The 13870-nt window shown below is 37.9% G+C and overlaps 1 protein-coding gene across 8 annotated transcripts in view; it reads right to left on the bottom strand.

The window, feature by feature from the left end:
• DISC1 (DISC1 scaffold protein) overlaps positions 1-13870 on the bottom strand; it is a 574426-nt gene that overhangs the window by 334816 nt on the left and 225740 nt on the right. The window contains exon 10 of one of the 8 annotated variants that reach the window (XR_011975415.1): positions 13687-13870. The exons of 6 other annotated variants lie outside the window; for them this stretch is intronic. Coding sequence is in view for 1 of the 2 variants with exons in the window: in XM_072647493.1 (XP_072503594.1) it covers positions 13851-13870 (20 nt within the window). In the remaining variant the exon portion in view is untranslated. One more of the 8 variants, XM_072647493.1, reaches the window with a different exon arrangement.

The raw sequence follows: 13870 nt of genomic DNA, 5'->3' as shown, positions 1-13870 counted from the left end.
TGTTGCCATTCCTGGAAAGCAATCATACACATGGCAAATGTCGTGGCAGCCAGCTTGGGAGACAGTCAGAGTACATTAAATGGCTTGGCAAAAGTTAACACAAGGCATAGCTGTCTCCAAACTGGAGAGTTCAATAACTTCTAAACACTCAACTTCACTATTTCTCTGAAGGTAACATAAACTCCTTCATAATAACTGCAGAGATTTTTAAACAATTGTTTTAATCCTACAAAATACATACATTCTGAAACAAAATTCAATCATTAAAAATTTATGATATTGTTTTAAGATATTAAGCAAACATATACAACAACTTTTTAAATGAATTTAATGTGTATTTAAATTCACATCCAAATGAACTTGGGATTTTATACAATATGACTGCAAGAGACACTCTTTAAAGGTTAGCTTATTTAGGCTAAAAGAAGGAAGAAGTTATTTTCTGCAAGAAACTACATCATGCAAATTCTTGCCAATTCAATTCAATGGATATTTATTAAGTATATACCATATGCAAGAACTGAACTAGGCATTGGCGCATAAGGGGAAGAAGATTTGCAAAGATAAATAACGCATGATTCCTACCCTCAAGGAATTTACAGTCAAGATGTGTTATAGGTGCTTTTAAGTCTCTTAATTTTTCTCCTTGTGTACCTTAGGAATCTCAGCTTAAAAAAATACACACACACATACATACATATACATTACAGATATATAGATATTATATATATGATTTCCCTATAATACAGGGGAAAATATTAAGATCATTAGACTGGAACATATTTTGTAAATCTATCTAGTCACCCTATCTAGCAGATATTCATGTAAGTTATTCCAGACAGATTATTATCCCTGATTGAGGACACTAAAGAATTATGGATAAAAATTATGACAGCATGGTGCCTTACACACTGTGAATGCTCTATCAATATTTGTTACATGAACAGAAAATATTTTCCCCTTTTTAAGAAATGTAATGGAATGCAAGAAGCCTGTTGCCTAATAAAACAAATAACGATACCAATCTTCTTCTAAATGAGATTTCAAAACTACCATAAACTACAATTGCTGCAGACTATTGTCCAACGTTAATTGAATCCACCTCAAGCAAAGTCTTATCCAGCAGTTGTCATTCAAATTTTAAGGAGGAGGAATTAAAAGTTTTCCCTAACAGCAGGTAACCAGCAAAGTAATACAGGTAACGAAAATATAAAACGCTGGACAATTCACAGAGGGAAATATATTAAATTCTGTCTTTTGCATTCAAAAGAGTAAATAGCTGTTTTTTCTTACGGTGTTCTTTTCAAAGTCACTAGAATCCTCAGAATTCCAGTTCTTGCTAACTCAGGTATGGAATGAATGATCTTAAACTATCCCTCCTCTCTACCAGACACATACATATACATACACACACACACACACACACACACACACACACACACACACATCATTGCCTCCATTTGTCCGAGGTTTGTAGTAATTCTACTTTTTGTAGTATGTTCTTCTGCAGTATTTTACACCTACTACTCAGTAAAAAAGAAAATTCTAAAAATATTTATTGTAATAAGATAGATTTCGATTAAAGCAATAAAGCAAGATCAAATTCCTGATCCCTCTTCCTGCCTCCCATTCACCATGATGAAGGAAACAACTTTACCTACTCCTCCCAACTCTCACAATCCCCCAAAGCTAAAGAGTTACTTACTGGGGATGCCCAATTTATTCAATCAACACATTTTGGGAAGACAGAGGATACAATGATGCTAGAGTACTATTACAAATAATGTTCAGAAGTAATCTGGTCCTCTCTGTCTTAGACCAATTTGATGCTATGGCAATCTCCTAACACATTATTCTTCAAACATGTCCCTGTCTGTAAATGTGTAACTATGGATGAACTAACGGAGTGCATATTGGCAATTAGGTGTAAACATCGATGCTTTGGGATTTGAAATATTAAAATGGCTCCTTTTATTTGCATATAAGTCTCTTAATATATTTTAGAAAGACAGCCATGAACCAGCTTATATATCTAATGGAGCCTAGCAAGACAGGATGACCTTTGTAATTGTCATTATGAGAAGCACAATTGCTAGTGACTTTGAAACATATGGTAAACTTCATTATGCTCAAATATAATAGCTTCTACTTTAGGGTTCATAATGAATATTAATGTCAGGATTCTTGAGAAAAAAATCCCCAGTAAATTTCACATTGTGTGAAACCTTTTATAAATACCAAAGATTGGGGTTATTTATAGTCTTCAGACTTTTTCATGGGTGCTAATAAATATTCCATTAAAATGACAAACTGTTACGAATAATCATAGAACTTTAAGTCTCAATAATGATCACCTCTAGTATGTAACACCAGGTCAAGTGCCAGAGAACAAAAAGACCTTGCCTTTAAATTTGGCATAAATTCTGGCAGTCAAAGAAAACACAAATAATGAACCCAAAGCAAAATCAGTGGGGCCTGTTATGACAGTTTCATGGAGTAAACTGTGTGTTTCAGAGCTGCTGGCTGGATATGTGGGAGGTGGCTTTTAATGTTCTTTATTAAGAACCTTTCTGAGATCGTGGGAAGTTGAGAAAGGGCCAAAAAGATAAAGGATGCTGTCTGGCGTGAGGGTGTGGTAGGATGGAGGGAGTAGGGGAGCAGCTGAGTAGGAGGAGAGGGGCACAGGATGTTGCAAAGGTGGAAAGGCAGAAGGGAGGCTCTGTCTAAAGCAGGCAGGGGAGAGAGACAAGGAGGAGTGGGAGGAAGAGACTGGAATGGTGGGAAAGAAAGATAACTAACAGCTGCCTCAGTCAAGGAGGTGCTTTCATGATGCCAAAAATCTCAGTAATTTAATATGATTCCATATCCTCAATGAAAGGGAGATCTTTGATTTAATTATCCATGGAGAGAAGAAGAGATGACTGTTACAAACTGCTCTCAACAGTTCTCAATAAAAAACTAGGCAATGGTTTAAAAGGTCATCTTGTCTGGCTTTGTTCCAAGACAAGACTTCCTTTTATGGAAAATTCCCATTAACCCCCTTCTCTTTAATTTCCAGTTTCAGTGACAAAATACATTGTAAGAAAGACACCCAACATTCATTAAAATAATAAGCCATAGCTTCCTTTCTAAGAATGTGGGATGTGTGATTTCTGAAGCTGTTTTTCAGCTTATCCAGTTAAGAAAGGTAGAAGTAAAACAGAGAAGGATCAGAAGGTAAACTCCTGAAGATTTGGGCTGTATCACATGCGGAAGAGAAGGTAATGGACACGTGTGCATTTAACAGCTTATGAAAACTTGGAATAAATCCAGGACAACAGAATTTGAGAGATCGAAGGGACCTTGGCAGGCATGTAGTCCAATCCATATTTGAAAGGAATTGTCACAATACCATGTTTGACAAATGGTCATCTAGCTTCTGCTTATACAATATCTAAATCTAATCTATTTCATGCTTATCTTTACTTTGATACTAGGATGTATCTATGATCTCAGTGATGTGAGTACTCCCTCTCCCTGGTACAGAGATAAACTTTCTTTGGCTTCTCATCCTGTGAATTGAGTCTTGGTTTTACCATCCTATGAATACTCCCTGGTAGTGGGAGGGGAAGGGGGCTAAGTACTCTTTACAAATATTGTCTCATTTAAGCCTCATAACAAACTTGTGAGGTAGGTATTATTACTATCATCCCCACTTTATATTTGAGGAAACTGAGGCAGAAAGAGAGGTTTAGTGACTTGTCTAGGATTACAGAGCCAGTCAGTGTCTGAGGTTAGATTTGAATTCAAGTATTCTTGGCTCTAGGCCAGTGCTCTCTCCACTGCAACATCATCTGCCTCACTGGTTAAGGTCAGCTGCCTGCTATCCCAGGGACTTTCCTCTAGATCTCTTGACATTGTATACGTATCAGTGGAGGACATAACTGAGTGAGTTGTACGGCCAAGCCCAACTCTAGCCCTGGATTACTTCCACTATTCACTGACATTCATGTGCTAATGAACTAAGTAAAAGAAAATCATGAAACCTTGCAGACTGAATCCACTACTAATTTACATTACATAATCACAACTGGGCCTTCATTGCAACAATGTTCCTTCCTAATGAATTCATTTTTCTACTCTCAATAGTGTTTGTCCTAAACTTTTGCATCTCTCCTCAAGCCTCCCACAGCACACCCTTCTTCCACCCTCTCAAGGAAGCATCTTATCTCAAAAAAAGTAAGGCCATTTGTTAAGAGTTTCCTCTTCATCTTATACCCCAGTATCATCTTCTTCACTCCAGTCTTGAATGAAGACATGGCTCTTCTCTTTGACAATGTCACCCACAGGCACCCAAGATCCCCTCTTCTAACAATTGCTCCAGCAGATTACCCCTACTTTCATCCCTACTCTCTCTTTCAATCTCTCCTTCCTCACCACCTACAAACTTACTTATATTTCCCCCATCCTTAAAAAACCCTAACTTTACCCTAATATATTTCCTAGCTATCATTCTCTATCATTCCTCCCCTTCATTGCTAAATTTAAGAAAGTCATCTACATTCGATGCTTCCTCTCACTTTCTTCTAAAGCTTTTGCAATCTGGCCTGATCTCATAATAGAACTGCAAAGTTATCAGTGATCTCTTAATTACCAAACTGAATGTCCCTTTTTTAGTCCTCATCATTCTTGACCTTTCTGTAGCACTTGACATTATTTATCAATACCTTCTCCTGGAAACTCTTCTTCTTAGATTCTCCTCTAACCTCCCAATCACTTCTCCTCACTCTTTTGCAAAAGCTGGTCCTGGGCCTTCTCTATTCTATTTCTACTCTTATTTGGTGACTTCATCAGTTCCCAGAGATCCAATGTTCATCTGTCTGGAGATGATTCCTAGATCTAGATATCCAACCTTTGCATCCCTCCTGAGTCATAGTCTCACATCAATTAACTCTCTATCTACAACTAGATTTCCCATAATCATCTCAAACTCAAAATATTCAAACCAGAACTCATTCTCTTTTCCCCTAAATTTTCTACCCCATTCCAGTTTCCCAACTACTATCAAAGATACCTCCATCCTCTTAGTCATCCAGACTTATAACTTCAATGTAATCCTTGACTTTTCAATCTCATTTACCCCCCATATCTAATCAATTGCCAAATCTTGTCATTTCTATTTTTACAACATCTGTCATAACATATTCCCTTCTGTTCACTCAAACAGACACAACTCTGTAACAGGCCTTCATCACATCTATAATGGCAATTTAAATGGGAAGATCTTTCCCATTCATTAATAAGCCCTGTGACCTGCCTGGGTCACATGGAAATCTGAATCACATGGAACCTATGATGGGAGGAGTTTGCTGAATGGGTGGAGCAGGAAGGGTGGAACAGGAGGAGGTAGAGTTAGAGCAGAGCTGAGAGGAAATTGGTCAGAGTCTTGCTTGTGATTTTGTTTAGGGAAGCCTGCTTGTGATTGGTCTAATGGAGCTGGTTTGTGGGAAGCCTAGCAGTGGGAAGGCTCGGGGACACTGTTGTCCTCTGCATTGTTGTGTATAGATTATGAGGGCTTTGACTTTCTGGTGTCTGAATAAATATTTTAGTTCTGTCTTCCATGTGGAGAGTCTGTTGTATTTTGCAAGTCAGAATTGTGCCAGCATATTCATAGCCATCATAGGTGCTATGAATATTGCACTGGCACTACAGCATCTTACCCGGATTTTTGTAACAGTCTTCTAACTGATCTCCCTGACTCACATCATGCCTGACTCCAATACATCCTCTACTAAGCTACAGAGATAACTTTCTAATGCATGGATCTGACCATTTCCTATCCCTAACCCCACCCCCAATTCAATGAACTCCAATAGCTCCTTATTACTTGTAGAAAAAAAATGTTTCATGTATATGTATATTATATGTGTGTGTGTGTTTTGTTGTGTGTATGTTCTGGCATTTAAAGTTCTTAATAACCCTCCTTGTGTCTTTTCAGTCTTTTCATACTTTATTTCACTCCACACACTCTATAATCCAACAACATTGGCCTACTGTTGGTTTCTTGAATGTAGCACACCATCTTCCATTTCCATGACTTTGCATCAGTTGGTTGTCTGCACACCTGGACTTCTCTGTCCCCTTACCTTTGCCTCTTAGTTTCCCTAGCTTCTTTCAAGACTCACTTTAAACCCTCCTTTCTAGATGAGGCCTTTCCCAATCCCACAGTTCCTAATGCCTTTCTTTTTCAGTTTGCTTCCCATCTACCATAAATTTGCCTTACATATACCCAGTTATTTACATGTCTTCTTCCCCATTTGAAAGCAAGCTCCTTGAGAACAGGGATAATTTTGTATTCCTTGTATCCTAAGTGCTTACTGCAGTGCCTAACATATAGCAAATACTTGATAAATGCTTGCTAACAGACTGACTGGCCACATAGCTGGCTCATCTCCTATGCCAGTCATACATTTTTCTGCCATCTTTTACACTGTGGTTTAGTTAAAATTCTTCACTGTCAATGTGCAGCAGTCACCAAGGGTCTTTTCATTGCCTTTGGTATTGCCCTCAAATTTAATTACATTTGAAAGACTGAAAGTCATTCAAATAAATATTTTTTGGATTGAATCAAATGGTCATACTTTCAAAGTCCCTTTACATACTAACTTTATCATTCAAAGGCTCCAGTCTAATGAATATAAATGTAACCACTCAATAGGTATAAAAAGTGAGAGAATGAAAAATTAACTGCAATACACACTGGTTTCCCAGAGTAAATAAAGTATCTGTCTAGTGGTAGAGTCTAAAAGTCCCAGAACTCACTAAATTCAATAAACATTTATTAAGCACCTACTGCATTTGCAAAATACCATTTCCGATTCTGAGAATACAAAGATGTAAAGTGATTCAATCTTTATCACACACCAGAATTCTTAACCTTTTGTATGTCATGTGGTGAAGTCTACAAATCCTTTCTTAGAATAATATTTTAAAATGCATAAAATAGAATCCACAGGATTGTAAAGGAAACTAATTATATTAAAATACAGTTATCAAAAAAAATTTCTTTAAAAAACAAATTCACAGCATCCAGATTAAGAGAATCCCTGCCTTAAAAAATTGTATAATCCAATAGAGGGGATAAAATGGAACAAAAGGTAACTATAATAAAAGGCAGAGTGTGACCAATGTGAAATCTAGTCAAAGTCCTATCAGATATTTGAAGAAATATTTTTAAATGACTTTTTAAAATTTTAGGTGATGCTTGGATGAGGGAGGTAACAGAGGAAATTGCTGAAAGAATAAATAAAAAGCGAAAAAAAGAGAACAAAGGACATAGCTTACAGATAATCAATCAACAGGCACTTATTAGGTACTTACTGGTATATCAGGCAATGTTTAGGGTGCTGGGGCTAAAAAAGGCAAAAATGAAATTATTCCTGCTTTTGAGACATTTATATTTTAACAGTGGCAACAAGTACACATCTAATTATACACAGAGAGGATACAAAATGAATACAAGATTTTTGGGGAAGGATGGTGCTGGTGGCTTGGGGGATTAGGAAAGGTTTCTTTTAGAAGGTGGCACTTGAGTTGTTTTAAAGAAAACTAGAGATGTTGAAAAGTGGAGTTGAAAAGAGAGAATTTCAAGCAGGAAGAACAGACAGTTTAAAGGCATGGAAATAATAGATGAAAAGTTGTTTGTGGACCACAGAGTGAACAGAAGGTAGTAAATGTCTAAATGTATGTTTTATGTATAAAAGAAGACTTGAAATGTAGGAAGAAGGCAAGTCATGAAGAGCTTTAAATGTCAGACAGAATTTATATTTGATCCCAGAGGTAATCGGGAACCACTGGAGTTTGTTGAGTAGGGAAATGTGTGTTTGTCCTTGGTTGTCAAAGAAGACCATGCCGTCAGAGAAATAATGACATCACTTGCACTTGACTTTGTTTTGAGTGAGGGAGGGCTGTGCAGCTCACCAGACTCACTTTTCCTCCAGAGCCATCTGAACCCAGTGACCAGATATTCACCAGGATGACTGGAGATGACCCAGGATGAGGTGATTAGGGTTACGTGACTTGCCCAAGGTCGCACAGCTAGTGAGTGTCAAGTGTCTGTGGTGAGATTTAAACTCAGGTCCTCTTGACTCCTATACTGGTGCTCTATCCACTGCACCACCTAGCTGTCCTGAATAGGGAAATATGGGTCTAGCCAATGGGCTACCAAGTTTCATTCCAATTCCTCTGAGCTTGCCTTATGTTATGGTAGCCCAAGTACACAGGACATCAAAGGCAGAACCAGCAAAAGAGTTCAAGGATCCAACCACACAGTATCATCTTAGAATAATTCCCTTCAGAGGATTTTTTTCGGGGCAGGGGGGACGAAGTAAATATATAGTAAACTTAACTGAGGTAAACATATAGTAAATACAAATATTTGCATCATTGCACTGAGAGATATTTGTGATGCTTAAATAAAATGGTAAGATAGCAGTTGGGTATGGACAATGAAAAGAGCCAAAAAGGCAACTCTGTTTAAATATAACCTTAGTTAAATATGCACTTATTTTGAAAGAATTATTTTAAAATAAAAAATAAAAACTGCAACAGTGATATCAGCAATATAGTGATTAAATAAAATTATGTTCTCTAAATATATTGGTATTTAAAATATGAGAGGATTCTTTGTCATAAATATTTGATTATGTAAAGTCAATAGGTCTTTAAGTAACCAGTGATGGTTTCATCTTTCACCATAAATATTAAATTGGAGTACCATCATTCATGCTGAACTGTCCTCCTGGCTCCACCTTCCTCAGGAGTCAGTTCCTTCCCAGTTCTTTAAAAATTGTCTCTATGCTCTGGAGAGACCTCTACTGTAAAGAGGTACAGGCCTTTGGTGGGCTAGGGTAGACAAAGAAGAAACGTGAGGACAGGGAGGGGGACAAAAAAAATCTATTGGCAGGCACACAGAAATACCTTTGCTATCACTCCTCTCTTTCCTCTCTTTCCTTTGCAAAAAATCATTTATTTGTTTTAAATTCAATGGCAAACAGGGATACCGCTTCCTTCAGAGCTCATTGTTTTTCCAAGCATAAGATAGCTTCATGGAAGAGCAATTATGAGGTTAAAAGGAATGAGATATAAGAATGAAAGCTAAAATTTAAGACTAAGCAAGAGAATAAAGGGTAGGGGGAGGTGAAGAAGGAAATCTCCTTACCCAAGCACTGAAAAATATGACAACAAGGGCAAAAATTCCAACGATGAATAGTAGAACTTATTGCGATTAATTCAATTCAACATTTAGTAAACACCTCTCTTGCCCAGAGCACTATGCTAAATAGAGACAGAGAAAGAAAGGAAAAGAGAGAGAGAAAGAGAGTGTGTGTGTGTGTGTGTGTGTGTGTGTGTGTGTGTGTGTGTGTGTCTAATACTTGGTACCTGCCTTTGTGGACCTTACAATATAGGAGAAGAAAAAGACAAAAAGAGAAAAATTGAATATACAATAATACAATATAACATAAATTCATCTGATTTAGTCACTTTTCAGTCATGTTCAGCGCTTCATGAACCTATTTGAGGTTTTCTTGGCAAAGATACTAGAATGATTTGCAATTTTTCTTCTCCAGCTCATTTTACAGATGAGGAAACTGAGGCAAACAAGGTTAAGTGATTTGCCCAGGGTCACACAGCTAGTAATGTCTGAGACCAGATTTGAACTCAAAAAGATGAGTCTTCCTGACTCCAAGACCTATCCAGACTTTTTCCACTGAGCCACTTAGCTGTTTTGCACCTAATCAAAGAAGTACAAAACAAAGAACTACCAGAAGGCAGAAGGATGTTATTATTGATGGGAGAAGAAGGTAACAACGGCATTTGAGATGAGCTTTAAAGGACACATGAGAATTCAACAGGCAAAAGTGAAAAAAAGTATTTGTTTTAGACTGGGGAAACATTTGTGGAAAAGTACTGAGTCAAGGTATGTTTGGAGGATAGGAAGCAAAGCTTGCAACGCTTGTTGGCCTCACAACAAATAGCCAGAAGTGATTTGAGGTGAGCTAATGTTTCCAATGCACAACCCCAACATAACGGTCCAAGACTCAAGAAATACACTCATCCCTGGTTTGTTTCAGGAGTCTCAGCTTCCTTCTCATTCAACCTTTGGAAAGAAACGATTTGCCTTTTAGTAGAAAATATGCAATTCATCATGAGAGTGGGACATAGCATTCTTGGTTGAGAATAAACAATACAGATCTTTTTTTTTTTTAATGCTATTTGCTTTGTATTATAGTAAAAACTACAGATTTCAGCCAATTTATTTCAGGCATGAAAAATTGGAGGTATACATATATATGAATAAACAAGCACGCACAAAAATCCACTGCCCCTATCAGTGTACTCAACGTAATATAAGTGAACACTCTCAGGAGTGACTGCAGTAAGCTTCTTAACCAAGAAACTGGGAGGACAGTGCAAGGGGAAAGAAAACCAGACTAAGAATGAATGTCTTAAGCAATTAAAGCATCCTCACTGATAAAGAAAAGACGAAGGAGCAAACTTTTCACAATGAAAGACTGTACAATGATGTATTTCAGACTCTGCCTTTCCGAGAAAGAGTAAGAAAGGTGCCTCACTCAGAGAATACCTTGAATCTATAATAGCTATAACAAATCTGCATGTGCTTAGTAGAAGCTCCTAAAAAATGCTTGTTAAATGGGTGAAATAAAGAGTCATGAAGAAAATTATAAATAACTCCTTCCTATGACAGGAGTTAGTATAATTAATAAGCTGTTGTGGAATTCTTATCTATATAAATTTGATTTTAACTGTAAATGATGATAAACAGTAAGCGCAATTGATTCTGTTGTTTAAGTTTAAATATATTGTGTTTTTTCAAAGCACAAATAGCAATATGTGTCTGTATATGTGTAGTAATTCCCATTCAAATTCTAGTCTGATTCCTCACCACAGAGTAAAGGTGATCCTTTGTCCTTGTAGGTTGTTTGCGGCAGGGGGGGGGGGGGGGGAAGGGGGCACAAGCTCTCTTAGATAATGAACTCTTCAAATGCAGACCCAGGGATAGGCTTTGTTTCTATCATTTGAGCATCAGCCTCCCAAAGCTCAGAGAGGCTTATCCCCAAGAGAATTTTTGGCCATTAAAACTCATGTGCATGAATAGCGCTACCTGCTTCTTTGTGGGGAACCCACACCAATAAAATCCCAGCACAATATACCAAAGTAGAGGTGGATATTGTCACTAATTTTATCAAGTAGTCTGTTAGTGATGATGATACAGTTGACCCCATTTCCAGCTAGATTGGCATCGTTTCAAGTTATAGATTTATTCTAGCAGTTTGTTCAGTCATACAATTCACTGGCTGTTGCCTGAAGAATAAAACAACTGAACATGGGAAGTTTAGTGCTCAACTGGCAAATATGAAAGGACAAGATGCTAGACTTCTATGGGAAAATCTACAAAGCAGAATGTTATTTTACAGATAATCAAGTACATTAAGCTGAATTCTGGGTACTATCCACTACTTCCCACAAGATGGGGGTTATCACTTCAAGGCACCATCCATGCAATATGTCCCATAGTAAATAGTTTAAACTATCAGAGGATGTTTCACAGGAGAGCTCTTAAGGGCATTCTAAAAGAAGAGAGGAAAACAGTTTGATAGTTATTTCAATATATGTGAGAAATTAGGAAGAAAAAAAGGAGATATGGGAAAGCAGTCCGCTGCAAAGAAAACCAATATAAAGATATTGATGAAATCCTAGGAAATCAAAGAGCTAGAAAGAGCATTAGAGGTCATCTAATCAAAGTTCCTCCTTTTGCAGATGAGAAAAACAAATGCAGAGAACCTTGTGACTTCACCAAGACAGTTAAGGACAAACTCCATGTTAAGAACCCCTTCACTGGCCTCCCAATTCCACCATGTCAGGGTTTCTCTAGTCTAAATGGAACACCTGAGATCATTCAATTCAGCTCAACATATATTTATTAAATCTACTCTATTCAAAGCACCTGTGCTAGGCCCTGGCTAGGAAAAGGAAAATAAATAACACCTGGTCCTTGTCCTCCTGGATTTTTATCACTCAGGTAGAGAAGAAAGAAACAAAACAAAACAAAAAAAAAAACTCAGAGTGGTTGCCAGATTTCTGACTTCAATTCTAATGGCTTTGCAGTGTTGACTTATGTTTGGTTCCTTTCTCAATACTCTTCAGCTCAGAAGTTATGTCATATGCATATATGACCATACATGATACAATCAATTAAGATTTGGGCAGAAATCTTCCCCTAGTTCTCACTATGAAGTGATGATAAGTTGTACAGAAAATGGGAAAAAATTAATGAGTGGCTTGATTTTAAAAATGCCTATATCCCATATTTTCATAGTTTCAAATTAATGGAAGGCTTTTTTTTTTTGAGATTCTATTTTTTAAAAAACAGATGGATGATTTCATTGGTATACGGAATGCTCAATGAGGACACTCATTCTCCCAATGCAGATCAGCAGTCATTCTGTAACTGAGACCCAGACCTTAGAAGATAAGTGACTTATCTGGGGTCACATGGTCAGTATGTATCAGAGACAGAATTTGAACCCACGTCTTCCCAGCTCTGAGGCTAGCTCTCTCTATCCACTATGCCAGGCTGCTTCTCATGAATTATAAACAGCAAAACCAAAATCAAAGATTCCTTTGTTATATTGTCCTTCCTCTTCTCTACATTCCCATCAAACGGAATTATTCCCCTCAGTTCATTGAGGGCATTGTTTCATCTCCTACTTTGGTGCTTTTTCATATGTCCTCCATATGTGGGATGCACGCCCTTCTACCTCGGACTCTTAGAACCTCTCCCTCCTACTTCTGTTCAGAACTTAAGTGCTAGCTTTTATGGGATGTCTTTTCTGCCCCTGCGCGCGCGCGCGCACACACACACACACACACACACACACACACACACACACACACACACACACACACACACCCTGCTACTTTACTATGCATTTAAGCACAGCTCAGCTGTTTCCTTTGTATCTTTAGCATTCCTACCATTTATTTCAATAAATATTTATTAAGCACTTACTATATGCTAGGTACTGTACTAAGTGAGTGTTGGAGATACAGAAAGAAGCAAGACACAGTCCTGGCCCTCAAGGAGCTTATAATCTAGTGGGAAAGACAATATGCTAACAAACATATACACAGCAAGCTATGTACAGGACAAATGGGAAATCATTGAAGAGGGAAAGCAGTGGAAGTAAGAGGAGTTGGGGAAGGCTTCCCTAAGGAAGGTTAGGGAAGGTGAAGTTTAAGTTGGGACTTAAAGGAGGACAGGGAGGCCAGTAGTTAGAGCAGAGGAAGGAAAGCATTCCAGACATGGAGGACAGCCAGAAAAAAAAAATACCCTGAGTTGAGAAATGGAATATCTTGTTCATGGAAGAGCCAGGAGGCCAGTGTCACTGGATCAAAGACTACCTAAGGTGAAAAAGAAGAAGACTAGACAGGTAGGAGAGGGTTAGGTTAGGAAGGGTTTTGAATGCTAAACAGAGCACTCTGTATTTGCTCCTGGAGGCCAGGGAAGCCACTGCAGTTTACTGAGTAGGGAGATAACATGATGGGACCTGTATTTTAGGAAAATCCCTTTAGCGGTTGGAGAATGGATTGGAGCAAGGAAAGACTTGAGGAAAGCAGCCCTACCTGTAAAATGTGTGTGCTTGTCCTTTGTTGTCGAAGAAGACCATGCCATCAAAGAAACGATGACATGACTTGCACTTGACTTTGTTTTGAGTGAGGGAGGGCTGTGCAGATCACCAGCCTCACTTCTCTTCCAGAGCCATCTGAATCCAGTGACCAGGTATTCATCAGGATGACTGGAGATGAC

Source organism: Notamacropus eugenii, chromosome 2, assembly GCF_028372415.1.
Source record: "Notamacropus eugenii isolate mMacEug1 chromosome 2, mMacEug1.pri_v2, whole genome shotgun sequence".
Taxonomy (NCBI): Eukaryota; Metazoa; Chordata; class Mammalia; order Diprotodontia; family Macropodidae; genus Notamacropus; species Notamacropus eugenii.
Note: the sequence above shows the minus strand (reverse complement) of the source record. Positions and strands in the feature narration are given on the sequence as shown.